Genomic DNA, 15,924 nt, shown 5'->3' with positions numbered 1-15,924 from the left:
TGCTTCCCTGCGAGTGCTGGTGTTTCTTCGTGTCCCGGCAGTACGTGTGTGGGTCTGGAGAAGAAAAGGTGCTGTTTCATGTCCTGCTCTCTGCCGTCTGTCCCCTTTTAGATCCAGAAACTCAGAGTTTAAAAGAGCACCTCATTGACGAGCTGGATTATGTGCTGGTGCCCACCGAAGCCTGGAACAAGCTAGTAGCGTGGTATGGCTGCATAGACGGGCAGCAGCCTATTGTGAGGAAAGTAAGTATGGCTGAATCAACTTGTCCTCCTTGATTCAGTTTTTGATCTCCATCAAACTTAAACAGTTTTTGTTGCCAGATGTCAGCTAAGACAGGATTCTCAGCAGCTCTTTGGAGACAATAAGTGATGTCTGTTTGCCTTGTCTAAAAGAACAACTTGCCCGTGTTTCAGCCAAAGTGCCTGACTGTTCAGGGGTTCTGAGATGATGGTTTATTTGGGGCAAGAACCCTGAACCTTATTTAGGTTATGATTCTTTGGACTAGTACTGTGCTTTTGTATTGCATGGAATAGTTTGTACTTCGTGGACAAGTGTAAGTTGCTGGTCAAACTTATATATCTTCCAGAACAGAATGAGTCTTTTAGTGCAGATGTATTAGGGGCTTCCTCTGAAGTCTAAGGTGATCCCTGTTTTCTTACAAAATTGTGTGATTCTAAAATCTTAATAAAGAGGTGGATATATAGTTTTGTCCTATAAGTCATATTTTTGGTTGACAAATGCAGTCATGTATGCATTCTGAGTATATAACCTGTTCTGGAAGGTGAAATTGGCAAGTGTCTTTGGTTTTGATTTTTTGTTTGTTTTGGTTTTGGTTTTGGGTTTTTTAATTTGTATAGGTAAATGGTTTCTTGTTTTTATTTTAGTCTTAAGCTATTGTACTGACTAAATTGAGCAGTGTCAGTCTGTGGCATTCATTAAAAGACTAATCACTACAGCAAGTGTTGATATAATATACGGAATTAGCATCACTTATGTTTAAGCAGCATTATGTTGTAAATAAGGGCTACTCCAAGGTGTGCAAGACCTAGGAAAGTGTGACACCAGAAGGGAAGTAAGATCGGGAATGCTGATCAGTGGTACTGGAATGTTGTCATTCAGTGTGGGCTAGAAATTGCATTTAGTAAGAAATTCTGGTGTCTTCAGGACTGTTGAGTGAACCCAGGATCGCCAGGTGACTTCAGGTTCACTCAGCTGAGTAGACAGAACTCACATGGAAGCAAGAAGTAGGAGAGGAGAAAAAAATTACAGCATGTAAAGGACATGTGGTTTTAGAGAAACATATAACATCTTGAGGAATTGCAAGTGTGTGCTGGGAGGGAGAGCTGGTACTGTTACTGATTAGTGCCTCTCCAAGTGAGTGAGCTTTCCTCGGTGAACTGGCTGATTGCTTTCACAAAACCTGGCATGTTATTGCACACTCCCTTTTCTGAAGAGTTTGAAAGTTGACAAGAAATTTGGGAGCTATTGGGGAAACACTTGTGCTTAACTGCATGAGCCTGCTTTTGGTGCGGTATCTGATGCTGCTTTCAGTGGTGCAATGGCCAAGGGGACAGAGCTCAGAGCTTGTGCTGGTTTATAGGCCTAACATGCCAGGTTATTCTGAGTCTAATAAAGACTAGAGTTTTAAAGTTTTGAACTGCTATGAAACGATCAGCCTGTGTTGTTAACCTGCTAAGCTGAAGTGGGTTTTTATATTTAAGAAGATGCTAAAATATAGGAGAATATTAGGTTTGTGAGATGTAACAGCCTCTTACAGTGGGTCAGTGAAACACAGAAGCTGCACTGCTGCACCTGAGTAGAAAGTGGGCAGGATTTGGTTACAGTATTCCCCAGGTAGCATTAAAAGTCAAGCACTTAAACTTGTGGTCCTTCAATGCTTTAAGACTTTCCATAAAGATGGATCAACTGTGATTCATTCATTTAAATATCCATGAAAGTAGGATCTGGGAAGTGATTTTCTGGCATCTTTATGGTTTTAAAAGATATTTCTTGTATCTCTGTGTTTGATTGTCAGAGGCAAGAACAGGAGGATTAGGCTAGATTTGTGGTTCAGGTTTCTCTTGATAGTCTCAAACCATATTTTTGGGCAGTCATCTCTAGAGTCCCACTGGAAGGTGTATTAATGTGCTTCCTCAGCGGCTGAGTAGTGCTGACATTGCTGTCCAGTGGCATGACCTGAATTGTGCTTTGGCAGAGAATGAGGAAGCTGCTCAGATGCAGTTTAAAAGACATCTGCAGGTGATTAGAGATCCATTCCTCCATCCTAATAGACACAGTGATCTGATCAGGAACTTCTTTTCCTCAGGAACTCAGAAAAGAGTTATTTTCATTTCTAAATATGGCTTTTACTCGTTTCTAACTACAGAATACTGGAGAACAGGAAGTCATGTTTAGTGACATTTATTTTGAAAAATAAATGAGAACTTTTGATTTGGTTTCGTTTCTTTCTTAAAAGGAAGTCTGCTCTGCCTGTCAAGAAGCTGTTTAAACAGGGAGCTTTACTTTCTGTTGTAACAGCAAAGTACTGAAGATCTTTCCGAATGTGTTTGTTAATTATTTGCCTTTAAAGCACCTTACGTATTTAATACAACCTTCTAAAAGCAACAATCCTCAGAAGATGGAAGCATAATTTAGTGGAATTGTCACTATAAGTCTAGGTCTTAATTCTTTGTTTCTTTCCAAAGTTGTGTGTTTTTTTCTGTGAAATGTTAGGTGTAGATCATACCAAGTCTGGTATCTCATGAATAGAATGGAATATTTCAGTTGGAACAGACTTAATCATCTGGTCCAACTGCCTGACCAATTCAGGTCTGACAAGTTAATGCAAATTAAGGGCATTGTCCAAATACCTCTCACTGTTACTCTTAAAAATTATACCAACTTTTTCAATGAAATATGGTCTCAGTTTCAGAGACTTTGTGGCTGCCAAGCACTCTGGAAAGAGATGAGGTGTGGGATTTTCTTTTTTTTCTTACTCATCCTGTTACATTGCAGTTGTCTCATAATTGGCTTGTGAAATGTGCTTTTCTTTCTGGTGTTACGTGTTTTATGATTTGTAGATGAAGAATGGTGTCCAGTTTTAGGGAAGCTTTTTTTTAAAAATATGCTAGAAGCTAGTGGTATGAGCAAATGTACTTATTGGAATATTCTCTCAAATGCAAAATTGATTTGAAAAGTACTCTAAAATAAAGCAGTGTCATCAAAACAAGTTCAGGGGTACTTTTCTGTTCTTGCTAGGAGAGACTAATGAGGCAGATTGTGTGTACCGTGCAGAAAAATAATCAATGCTTTGGTGTGTTTTCTTCTGATTGAAGAGAAATTGACTCCAGTATTCTAGCCTGGTTTCCTTCCTTTTATATAACTTAGCCAAAGACTAGAGGCAAAAGGTAATTTTCTTCTATAATGCTTTGTGTTATCAAATATTTTTCATGAGGAGTTAGCTGTTACTGTCAGTCCAACTGTGATGATGGACCTCTGGACTGTGGAAGGAAAGCACTGGGATTTCCTGTTTTAAAAACCAAACAAAACCCTCCAAACAAGCTGGTGACTGAATCTAGGAGCGAGTTGGTGTTCAGTTCATGACTTTGCTCTCAGTACTCCAAAAGGCTCACAGTATTTAGAACTGTGTACATCAGAGGACTGCTCAGTATTGCAGCTTTGTGTTGCTTTGTTCTTTGTTGCTTTGTGCAGGTGGTGGAGTACGGGCTCTTTGTGAAGCACTATAAGGTTGAGGTTTATCTCTTGGAGCTGAAGCTGTGTGAGAGCAGCGATCCCGACAATGTCATCAGCTGCCACTTCAGCAAGGCAGATACTGTTGGTAAGTAGTTTTCTGATAGGTGAAGCTGTACTCTGAGGCTGTCTCAGGAGATAATCTGTGCCCTCAGAACTTCCAGACTGGAGGAAATCTGACTTTACTCTCTCTCTCATTGCTGTATTTTTCACATGTAAAAATGTGAAATGTCAGCTGTCCTGTGTCTACATCACTAAACTGAAGAAAGCATCTGTCATGGTTTGACACTGGCCGAATGCCAGGCATCCACAAAAACTGCTCACTCACCCTCCCCTGCTACAGCTGGGCAGAGGAGAAAAAAAATAATGAAGGGTTCAGAAGTTGAGATAAGGACTGGGAGAAAGCACTGCAAGGGCAAAACAGGCTCAGCTTAGAGGTATAAAGTGAGTTTATTACTAAAAGCGTCAGAGGAGGATAATGAGAAGTAAAATTAATCCCTTAAAAACAGCTTTTCTTCCTGCAACCCCTCCCTCCTTCCCATGACAGCACAGAGACAGGGCACGGGGGTTTGGGTCAGTTTATCACTCAAGGGTTTCTTGTGCTGCTCAGGGAGAGGAGTCCTTCCCCTGTGAGACCGTGGGGTTCCTCCCACAGCAGACAGTTCTCTGTGAGCTTCTCCAGTCTCACATGCAGCAGTCCTCCCAAAACTGCTGTGATGTGGGTCTCTCTTTCCATGGGGTGCAGTCCTACAAGGACAGGCTGCTCCAGCCTGGGAGCAGGGCCCTGTCTCTGCACCAGGTCTGCCACTGGATCACAGCCTCCTCCAGACATCCACCTGCTCCAGCGTGGGCACCTCCCCAGGGGCTGTGGGTGGATCTCTGGGTCCCCCATGGGTCCCCGGGGGCTGTGGGTGGATCTCTGGGTCCCCCATGGATCCCCAGGGGCTGTGGGTGGATCTCTGGGTCCCCCATGGATCCCCAGGGGCTGTGGGTGGATCTCTGGGTCCCCCATGGATCCCCAGGGGCTGTGGGTGGATCTCTGGGTCCCCCATGGATCCCCGGGGGCTGTGGGTGGATCTCTGGGTCCCCCCAGGATCCCTGGGGGCTGTGGGTGGATCTCTGGGTCCCCCCAGGATCCCCGGGGGCTGTGGGTGGATCTCTGGGTCCCCCATGGATCCCCGGGGGCTGTGGGTGGATCTCTGGGTCCCCCATGGATCCCCGGGGGCTGTGGGTGGATCTCTGGGTCCCCCCAGGATCCCCAGGGGCTGTGGGTGGATCTCTGGGTCCCCCATGGATCCCCAGGGGCTGTGGGTGGATCTCTGGGTCCCCCATGGATCCCCAGGGGCTGCAGGGGCACAGCTGCTTCGCCCTGGTCTCACCACAGCCTGCAGAGGAATCTCAGCTCCGGCGCCTGGAGCACCTCCTGCCCCTCCTGTGCCACTGACCTGGGTGTCTCCATGTCCTTTGCCTCACATGTTCTCACCTCGTCTTCTCTGACGAGAAACAAACCGTGCAGTTTCTTTTGAATTTCTTCTTAAATATGTCATCACAGACACATTAACAACTTCTCTAACTGGCCCAGCCTTGACCAGCAGCATGTCCATCTTCAGAGCCAGCAGGGACTGGCTCTGCTGGACATGGTGGAAGCTTCCAGCAGCTCCTCACAGGAGCCAGCACTGTGATCCCCAGTACCAGAGACCAGGCTGTGCAAAACCAACAGAGCATCTTTTAAGAGCAGCTTGGCAGTAGTAACTGAAAACTTGAACCTGAGTTTTTAGATGAAGAGAAGTTGGCCTTTGGGCAGAAAATTCTCAAAGTGTTCTGCATGTTATTGGTTTGAGGGCTTGACAGGCAAATACATGACTGAAAACAGAAATTTTTCATGCTTTCAGACTTAATATTAGACAAACTATATGAGCAATTACAACTTCTATAATATGTTTTCTACTTAAAGGCTAAGTGATGTACCTCCTTGCTAAATGAATGTTTTAGTGTTTTTTTCGAAAGCACTCATGTTTTAGGAATTTTGGTGGTTTTTCTTTCTCCTGAACAGCTACCATCGAGAAAGAAATGAGAAAACTATTCAGTATCCCAGCTGAGAAGGAAACCAGGCTATGGAACAGGTATATGAGTAACACTTATGAGCAGCTCAGCAAGCTGGATAGCACAGTGCAAGATGCAGGGCTCTATCAGGGTCAGGTAAGGGGCATAATTTCTCTCTTTTTTTTTTTTTTTTTTTTTTCCCACATAGTGCTTTTGCTGATGCATATTTTTTTTTTCACTTGCTTTTATGTACTTTGAGCAAACATTGACAATGGGTTTTGCTAATGCTTTTGCAATATGTGTAACAGACTTGCAGTTACCTTTATTACCTGCACTCCCTTTCAGGTTGTTTTAATAGAAGTGAGAAATGAAGATGGCACGTGGCCTGGACAGCATTGCCTGGCAAAGTAAGCAAGCATGTTCTAAAGGTTTCTATTATTTTGTGCAGTTTGTTTGCTAGGCTTTAGTGACCACATGTTCTCTGTGAAAGCCTAGTTATCACTGGCTGTTGTGGATTGCTTTGTTTTGGTTATTTTGAACGTGAGAAAATCTCAAAATCTCTTCAATGGTTCTGCTACTGGTTTCTTAGAAGAGTGTTTTTTAAAGCCTGTTTCAAACAGGTTGTATGCAGATTAAATAGTTCAAGGTTTCTGTAGTGCTAAAGAGACAAAAGTGCTATTTGCATTGAACTAGTCTGCTTAAAAAAACTCCCTCTGCACACTGCAGTGAAACCATCTGTCCTTTGCTATTGTAGAACAGAAAGGATCTTGGAATGTATTTTCAAACTTGCCTGTAGTGAATGCTCAGAGTTCTGGTAGTTCCCCCTTAAAAAGGGTACAGAAATAGCTGACCAACACCCCTCCCACCACAAGAGACAATTACAGACACCTGTAAATGTGACACAGAGTCTCTTCAGTGCCATCTGATTTAGAGAAGAGATGGGTAATTGCAGGGCTTGGTGACATATTGTGTGTATAGAGTGAATGGTGTAGAATGAAAGTTGCTTGCAGTGATAAGGAACTGCTCATGTCCTGCTACAAAAAGTAGAGTTTGATGACTTTCTCTGTCTGATGCCTACTCAGTTCCGTCCCAGGGGCCATCAGACTTGAAATTGATAAAGAAAATGCTTTTCTGTACAATACAGTTAACTTGCAGACCTTGATGCCAAGTGATGTCATCTGAAATCAAGATACACTAGTGTTAAACTTGAAGAGTTGATCTGATAGGGCAGTGAAACCTGTTTTGAAACAGTACTTTGAGAGGTCATACTGTGTAAATGAATCAGAGAATGCCCATGGGATTACAGTGAACTTTCTTTAGGAGTGTCATGTGAAAAGCAACTAAACATTCATACCATGTACCTGGTTGACAGTCAGTATGGGGGAGAGGCAGCTGTGCAAGACCAGGTCATAACCTTTTATTTCCACAGGAAGCAAAGCTAAAAAGGAGCTGTGTAACATTCTCAGGCCTCAGAGTAGTCCTTTGTCAGGAGCTAGTCTGATATGTAAAGGCTTTAATATAACCTTAGTTATAGATAAATTAAAGTGGTTATTAGTATATAGATTAGTATTTTCTAATGACATAAAAATATTTGCTTATTATAGCATGAAACCTGTGAAATTGACTTGATGGTGATAATGGAGGCTGAAAAATTGTACTAAGTGATACAAGGATTATTTGTTCTTTTGTACTTTGTCTTGTGCTTCATCCTATCTCAGCAAACTTTTGCTTCAGTGCTCTATTTCTCAGCTCCAGAAAATACCTGGGAAACTTAATGTTTGGAGGTCTTTTTCCTGGGCTGCATCAGTTTATTACTGAAAGCTTATGAGCAAATTTTTCCCAAATTTAGAGTTTTGATGACATAAACCAAACAGGATGTAGACCTCTCTGTTGTTGATAGAGAAATGGTGAGCACTTGCATCACTGCCCAAGTGCCAGAAGAGGTTCTGGGGAGTTCATATCCTTCCTACTTGCAGAGCGTGTGTGCAGAGTGATGGTGGGGTGGGTGGTTCTGTGTCCTCAGGGTTTTTCTCCATCGTTTGGTGCTTGTCAGAGACACTGGCCCCTTACCAGAGGAAATAGCTTTTCCACAGGTTTGGCAGCTGTCCTCGTGTTTCCCCAGCCATCAATCTGGCTGATGTTTTACAGGAAAAATGCTCTAAGACTCTACAGCAGTCCTTTGGTTGTATATTCTGCCTATGTTTGGCTACTGCCTATGTTTGGCTACTGAGTTTGTTAGTATGCTGCTCACTTAAGAACAAAATACTTTCTTCTTACTGTAATTTGAAACTGCTTTTACTTCTAGACAAAGTTTCAGAAGAGAGGATGGATTATACTTATTCTAGGAATTTCAAAATTAGAGGCATATTTTGTTTCTGAAGGGAGATTATATAACTGACTCTGTGGAATTTAGTACTCTTAAATTGTTACTTATAAGATTCCGAAACTAAAGTCCTGAACTAGCAGAATTCCATTTCAGCCCTAGCACACTTTTTTTTTTTTTTTTTTTTTTTTTTTTTTAATCCTGGATATAGTTTTCTTAGCAAAAGCAAACCAGAAGTTGTGTTAGTTCTTTTAAAATAACACTTTTTCCATCTGCTATTGTATTTGAAAACTGGAGTGAAGTTGTGTTTAGTGTCTGCCTGGCAGCTATCTGTCTCCCTTTGCCATATGCAGCAGTAAAATACCTTTTGGTTCTTTGGTTGGAGCTAGAATTTTCCTGCTGTTTCCTCTTCCAGCTCCTCTGTTTACTCATGGCACTGTGTGCTGACCCTGTGATTTCAGAGGACCCCTTCAGCAACTGGGCTAAATATTTTGTGTGCAGATCTGTATTCCATGACTTTGAAGTACTTGAATTTGCAGCAGATGCCAGGCTTGCAGAGGAGCCCTGAGGATGTAACATAAGTTATGGAGACTTTTGCATGTAAGAATTTCCTAAACAAGCATCCATTATGGCCTCTGCTTTTTCAGTTGAATAAAATCCCAGCGAATCTGGCTCTAATGAAACTATTTGTCACAAAATTACTATTTTATTATTGGTTCTGTCAAGCAGAAGGACTGGCTCTTCACTGTGCTCTGAAGGTTGGCTCAGCTGAATTGAAACACTTTCTCTGTGTCTTTCAACCACTTGAAAGCGTTTTACAATATTTTTTCAACTTGTTTAGTTTAACGAGGTGTTTTTGTTTTCTACTTAACTATATGTATTCAGAGCGATTTGATTTTATCCTCTTTGTCCTGCTCCCTGTAAGTCTCCAGATTTCTCCTCCTTGCTATTTGTGTGGGGTTTTGACAGGTTTTGTAGCAAGATATAAAGCAGCTGTCTTTACCTGCAGATGGGGACAGTGTGCTTCAGTATTGTGAGGATGAAGTTGTGTTTCAGTGGTAACCCACTGAGTAGGCCAGAACATTTTGGAAGATGCCAAATCACAAATTTCAAAGATGAAATAAGTAACTTCATTTTCTTACTTCAGAGCAAGGTCTTGGGGCTTCCCTTTCTGAGGGAGCAGAAGTCACATACTGTGAGAGAGATGACAGTAGAGGGGGCAGATGCCTTTGACCAGTCAAAGTCTGCGTGTGCCACAGAAACGCTTTTGTGGCTTTGGGGATAAATATTGTTGTCACCTGTCTTCTGTTGTCACCTCTGTGCAAATGTAGTAGTCCTGAGAGCCTGCAGTACTGTGAAGTCATTAACAATCACTTCCCAGACTTAAAGTGGGAAGCTTTCAGAGAAAAATGTTTTTTATAGCTGCTCTCTGTCCTTCACCTGTAATTGATGACTGACTGACTGCCTTTTGAGCATCTTGTGAAATGAGGGGAAGAAGCTGTCCTTAGGAAATGCTTTCTTCAGTAGTTACACATAGATGAGTAGCTTCTAAAATGTAGGAATAAGTAGAATTCTTTTTCTTCACAGATATATTTGAGTTCTGTTTTTTAAATCTCACGTGGAAAACTGTAAACCTCTTGTTGTTTTGTCGCTTACATGAACCTTCTCAATTTTCTATCTGGAATTTGCTCAGATCCTGGATGACTTTGTGGATAGACTTTTCCTCATTCTGTGACTTGTGTCTTACCTTTGCTTTCTGATCTGTTTTTTTATCTTCCTTTGTAATTTGTGGCTTTTTTTTCATTTGTGTAGGGTGCTGTTGAAGTACTTGGAATTCTTTAGTTGCGGTGTGACTCTTGATGAAACACTGTCTCTATACTTCTGTTGGAAATCTTGAAATCCCTTAGGAGGTTTTTGTCCTCCTTTTCCTTTTTCACCAGTAGATTTTCTTCACATGATTTTCTGTGTTTCTCTTTTCTCTCTCTTGGAGAGGAAACGTGTCAAGCAGAGGTGCTCAGTTCCCAAGTCTAGCATTTTCTAGATCGCTGCCCTTTGCTTCTAGACAATTCACTACTTCAAACTGTTAAAATGTGTTCTTAAAGGATTTACATGCGGTTGTTACCTAAATTGTTTTATTCTTGACCCTTGAAATCCACCTGTATGAGTCTGATAATTGTTGTATAGTCTAGTCCTTCTCTTTTCCCATTGATATTACTTTGGTGCCCAGATAATTTTGAAGTTCCACCTCCAACATGATACGACAGAGTGTTGTGTGTTGTCACAGAAATGGTTCTCTCAGATATTCTGGTAGATCTCGTTCTTTCTAGGATACTTTCCAGTATACTTTTTTTTTGTTGTGCTGGCTGGTGAGGTTTTTTTTAGCATGCTTCAGGTTTTGACTGTGTTTGGGGTTTTCCAGTTTCATCTGGAAGCTCCTCTTGTAACTTGTTTACTGCTGTATTTATTTTACTGCAGTATTTATTTATTTCCAAACTGTTGAGGCTGTCCAGGTGTTCTGCCTTGTCATGGCCATTGTGCCTTGTTCATTATTGTATAGTTTTCTCCCCGTAGAGGTTTTCCAGCATATTTTTTTTTTTAGTACTGTCTGAACTATGAATATGCATTTTTAGTTTGTACCATTTGAAAGTGAGGACCACAATAAAAAAGAATAAATGGACAAGCTGAAGCTTGAGAGCCCTGTCCTCTGCTAGTTCTCTGCTCTGTTTTGGGGGTAGTAGCCACTGTTGTGTGGCTGTTGGTGTCCTGTACCTTTTTGCTTTTGGTTTTGTGTATTTGTTTGGGCAGAGACGGAGAGATTAGATCAAATCCCAGTTAACTCTTACTATAGAGAAATTAATTAGTGTCAAAATCAATACTGTCTTGAGGATTTTTTTTTTTTTTTTAATGCAACTGTCTATGACAGGACACTGTTAAATTTTAGTGCCTTGTTGGTTATCTTCTTCCTGATGAATGTTGTGTTTGAATAGGTGGTCTGGGTTTCAGGTAAGGAAGGACTGACCTGGTCACTTTTAAATGCAGGCAGAGTGTTTTGTGGTCTTAAGCTTTGGGGGGTTTTGGGGACTTTTTTTGCTTATTTCAAGGTGGTTTACTCATAAAATTAAAGCTTGCTTCCCTCTCACTCACACTGTCTGAATGGCTACTTACTACTGTCTGGGATCCATATTTGCCTTTAAGCAATAATTGTTTCTCCTACTTCTGGTGCTTTTTTCCCCTGATGTTTCTGTTCCAGACAGTTGTTTGGAAATGTGATCAAACAGATCAAAGCAGTAAATTCTGTGTGGGGTAACTAACTGTAGCTCAGCAAGACCTTGGAGTTTTGTGGGTGGTGGGACTGGGGATCAAAAAAGCAGTAGCACTGTTTCTACTTCTTTTTCCTTTCTCCCAGATCAAGCACTGCAACTAGCAGAAACTTTACTACCTCTTCAAAATCATCAGCAAGTTCTTATTCCTCAGTGTCTGCCACTTCTGTCATTACTAATGGTGATAGCAGTAACTCCTATGGACTGAACAGCTCCCACCTGGGCAGGGGGTAAGAGCAGGAATGTTCTTTTTGTTTCGTTACCCTTCATGTGAGTGATCCCATGCATACTTGCCTGTATAGAAAAAGAGTGTGATGGTGCCCTAGAGGAGTTCCACTACTCTTGTGTAGCTGTTTATCAAACTTTGCTTTTTGAAACCACTGTCTTCTGCTGTTCCTTGCTCACTTGCAAAAGTAGTGCATGTTCCAGAACTTACTAACTGCCAGAGCATTGCCTGTTTTTTGAGGTGACTCAGAGCATGAGGGAAGGGATTATATTCTTCTGTCTATCTGCTGTTGTGGTAGAAGCCTTTCCAGGTACAGATCATAATTTTCTTATTATTTCTTAAAGTGCATCATATAGACTCTTGCTGCATTAGGATAGTGTGCTGTGTACTTACAGACAGAGGAAATGAATGTGTTATGATGCATAAATTAATTATAGACTTTGTAAGGATTAATGTTTCCAAAGTTAGCACGTATGTTTCATGTTCCTGGTATTTGGCCCCTATGAAGCAGCAGAAACAGGTAGCCTGGTTAAAAAAAATCAGTAAACAGTTTTCTGACTTGTATTTGATGTGACTTTTAAGTAGTATTGAGACTTGGCAAACTCATTGTGCCATTCACTCTATTGTCTTTTTTTTTTCCAGAGGTTCTGGATTTGTCTCTAACTCTTACAACTGCAGGGACAGTGCTTCTGTGTCACAACCTGGACTCTGTGGACTCAGTAACCTTGGAAACACCTGCTTCATGAATTCTGCATTACAGGTGAGAATTAGAAAGAGCCCTCATTAGAATTAAATAACAGATCAGTCTCATACATGTTGTGGCTTAAAATCTGTGAAAAGAAAAGAATATTTAATGTGGTTCCATGAGGAGACTACACCTCAAAAAAAAAAAAACACCAGACCAAAACCATCATATTTAGTTTGGCTTATGTTTAACTCATTAGTACTATAAAACATATTACAGTATTAGGGACTGAATCTGAAATATGTGGCATCTGAAATGGCCTGGGGAAGTTGTCTTAAACAGGTGCCTGACTGTAACTTAAGGTCCCAGTGCTGTGCCCTGCCAAAAATGGGCTGACGTGGAGGATGTTTTGACTTGTGTGGGCTACACAAGTGACGTGAGCAGGTCACTGTATGCAGCTCTGGATCTGTGTTAAAGATTCTTGAAAAATTAAGAGCATGGAGGAAGGTGCAAGGTGTTAAGGTTGAAACAGTAATGCAAAGCTAATAATTATTTCTTTACTTTTAAACTCAACTTCTTAGGATTATTTTGTTCATTTTAAAGAATGCAAAAACCTGTTAGGGGTAGTTTTCTGCTGAGAAGTTCAAACAAAATATGAGACAAATTGTACGAACTTTGATTTGAGGAATGAGCAAACTTCTAGTGTGGTACCAGTGCTGTGAAATGACTTCAGTCACTCAGTGATGGCTTTGAAATCTGGAACAAGTCTTAAAATAACTGTAATGCATTATGCCTGTGGTATTCAGGACACCACAATAAACTTGAGCTGCTCTGCTTTTTATTCAACATGACTTTATTTTCAGTTGTGTCATGGTAACCTTAAGCCACTCTATGTTTTTTTGGACTTAGGTAACAGACAACTTTAAAATTTTTTATTGTCAAAGTGACTTAATTTTTTCTTTTGTTTTACTAAACAAGTTCTCGAGTGTCACCAGTTTTGTTAACTTGGTACACGTTCTGATGTGAAAGTTGGTTTTGTTGTTTCGTTGTCACACCTATCTACTGTCATGTAAATTAATTTTCTTAATACCTTTTCAGTGCTTGAGCAATACTCCTCCTCTGACTGACTACTTCCTGGAAGATAAATATGAAGCTGAAATAAATCAGAACAACCCACTGGGGATGAGGGGAGAAATTGCAGAAGCCTATGCAGATCTCATTAAACAGATGTGGTCTGGGAGACAGTCTCACGTGGCCCCGCGTATGTTTAAAGTAAGTGTGGCATGTTCTGGTAGCACAGCTCTGGGACAGAAGAAACAGTGAAAGCTAATGTGCCTTCCACATATTTTGATGTTAAGAAGGCAATAAGACCAGAATTGCTCCAGTGTTTCATGATTTTTGAATGCATTTTGTGGTACAGGGAGGACCTTTGCAGTGAATAGTGTCCTTCCTCAGAGTTGGCTGCTGTTCTTTAATGTTATTTAGTAAATGACCTCCCAGCCTGAGTGCTGTTTACAGATGAATCAGAGTGATCTTTGCTGCAAAACTAGGTAAGGTCATATGAATTACCAGCTGTGAACTTTGGTCAGTGAGAAGAGGTGTACAAGTTACAAATCTAAAAAAATAAATTATGAAGTGAAGATCAAAACGCATCCCCTTGTCTGTAACTTTGTTTATTTGTGTAATGTTCTCAGTATGAAAATTGCTTCAGCATGAAAAGCTGGTTTCTGCTGAAATACTGAAAGTAGCTGGGGAAATTGTTCTGGCACCTTTCCCTGCATTAGCATCCAGTTCACCATGGCCTATTTGCCACCAGATGGTAGCGGCGAGCAAAAGCCACAACCCGAATGTTTTGTATCCCCTCACTCTTGCCTTTCATGTTCCAGACACAGGTTGGGCGGTTTGCTCCTCAGTTTTCAGGATACCAGCAGCAGGATTCCCAGGAGCTCTTGGCTTTTCTGCTAGATGGCTTGCATGAGGATTTGAACAGAGTGAAGAAGAAGCCCTACTTGGAGCTGAAGGATGCCAATGGCAGACCAGATTCGGTACAGTGCCCTTTACTTAAGGATAGGGCAGGTGGTGCTTCCCAGGGCACTTAGTTGGGTTCTGGGACAGTTCCTGGCCATCCTGATAACAGGCCACGCAAACATCCTTTCTGCAGAGCAGTATCCCTGGCATAGGACAATCCTGTTGTGCCTTGTGGCACTGTACCTAAATAGAGAAAAGTAATTATCTTATGAGACTTACCTGATAGACGCCAAATAAATTTATTGTTTTCACTTTTCTTTCTGAGACTAAAGTCTCATGCTAAGAGCAGCCGCTGATTGCCCTGAATAGACAAATGCCAGATGCCCTTTGGTAAGGAGTTTATAAGTTTTCTTGTGAAGCTCTTCAAGGAATTGTATGTAATTTGTCTCCTTTTAGACTGTCTTTGTGAAACATGGCCATCATTTTCCAGGAAAAAAACCCTCTATCTTTTTCCTTGAAAGTTGTAACTGCAGTTGCCTTTCCAAAGCAAGAGGCAGCAGTCCATTCCTTCTGGAGAGTGGAGCATATCTAGTCCTGAAGAGCAGCATGTGTCCCTGTCACTGTCCCCTCAGCTCCATTCATGCATCTGGTGTTGTGTGTACCAAGAAATACCTGATCAAACTCAGCTAAAACACATAGATGAAATTTGACTTGATGCTAGGCGTTAATTTCACTGAGAAGAAATCTCAGTGTATTATGGTGGACATACACATGGAGAGCCCCAATGGTACAGCCCCTTCCCTATAAAATCGGTATCAATTTTCCAAGTTTTCTTTGGTCCTGGTGCTCACCCCACTGCAGAAATCTTCACAAAAAGTAACTTCTAATATGTTTTTTAAACTTGTTTTTCTAGGAGGTGGCAAAAGAGGCATGGGAGAATCATAGGCTGAGGAATGATTCCATCATTGTGGATATATTTCATGGTCTTTTCAAGTCTACCCTTGTTTGTCCCAAATGCTCCAAAGTTTCTGTGACCTTTGATCCCTTCTGTTACTTAACTCTCCCACTGCCCTTGAGGAGGGATCGTGTTATGGAAGTTACCCTGGTATATGCAGACCCACAGCGCAGACCTGTCCAGGTGAGGCATGTTGAATACATAAATTTCTTTTAGTCAAGTTCTTTCAGATTTTAAAGTTGAGACTCTTAAAATAATGTAAAGGATATTAATGTCCACCTTTGGGTTTTCTGATGAAAAATCTGGGATATGAAATCAAATGACTTCATAAAATCTTGGTTCATGAAACTAAGGTTCATGGTCATCTTGAAAGTGGCTTCCTCACACTGGTGAGATGACCAGTGTGCTGTGCTGCTTCCTGAAAGCAGCAGTGTGCTTGCACTGTTTTACCTCGTGTTACCTTGGAAAATGTAAAGATGTAACTTACATTGTGCCCTGGTGTGTGCAGCAGCAGCCTGTCAAAGAAGGAAACTGTCCTACTCTGCTCTGCACTGGGGCAGCCTCACCTCATTTAAATGCTGGGGACAGTTTTAGGTCATCACAATGCAAAAAACACATGAATCTATTAGAGACTGTTGAAAGAGAGCCATGAGG

The 15,924-nt window shown here is 41.4% G+C and overlaps 2 protein-coding genes across 3 annotated transcripts in view; one reads left to right on the top strand and one right to left on the bottom strand.

The window, feature by feature from the left end:
* LOC136366000 (2'-5'-oligoadenylate synthase 1-like) overlaps positions 1–15,924 on the bottom strand; it is a 239,022-nt gene that overhangs the window by 119,798 nt on the left and 103,300 nt on the right. The window lies entirely within an intron of this gene.
* The window catches only part of USP4 (ubiquitin specific peptidase 4), a 32,426-nt gene that overhangs the window by 570 nt on the left and 15,932 nt on the right, over positions 1–15,924 (top strand). Inside the window, exons 3-11 of one of the 2 annotated variants that reach the window (XM_066326753.1) lie at positions 112–242; positions 3,712–3,838; positions 5,804–5,949; positions 6,139–6,200; positions 11,523–11,666; positions 12,305–12,422; positions 13,446–13,619; positions 14,234–14,392; positions 15,229–15,453. In XM_066326753.1, coding sequence (XP_066182850.1) covers positions 112–242; positions 3,712–3,838; positions 5,804–5,949; positions 6,139–6,200; positions 11,523–11,666; positions 12,305–12,422; positions 13,446–13,619; positions 14,234–14,392; positions 15,229–15,453 — 1,286 coding nt within the window. The remainder of the gene's footprint in view (positions 1–111; positions 243–3,711; positions 3,839–5,803; positions 5,950–6,138; positions 6,201–11,522; positions 11,667–12,304; positions 12,423–13,445; positions 13,620–14,233; positions 14,393–15,228; positions 15,454–15,924) is intronic. The other variant, XM_066326754.1, reaches the window with a different exon arrangement.

The sequence above is a fragment of the Sylvia atricapilla genome, chromosome 11 (genome assembly GCF_009819655.1).
Source record: "Sylvia atricapilla isolate bSylAtr1 chromosome 11, bSylAtr1.pri, whole genome shotgun sequence".
Classification (NCBI taxonomy): domain Eukaryota; kingdom Metazoa; phylum Chordata; class Aves; order Passeriformes; family Sylviidae; genus Sylvia; species Sylvia atricapilla.
This window is presented reverse-complemented; position numbering and strand designations above follow the sequence as displayed.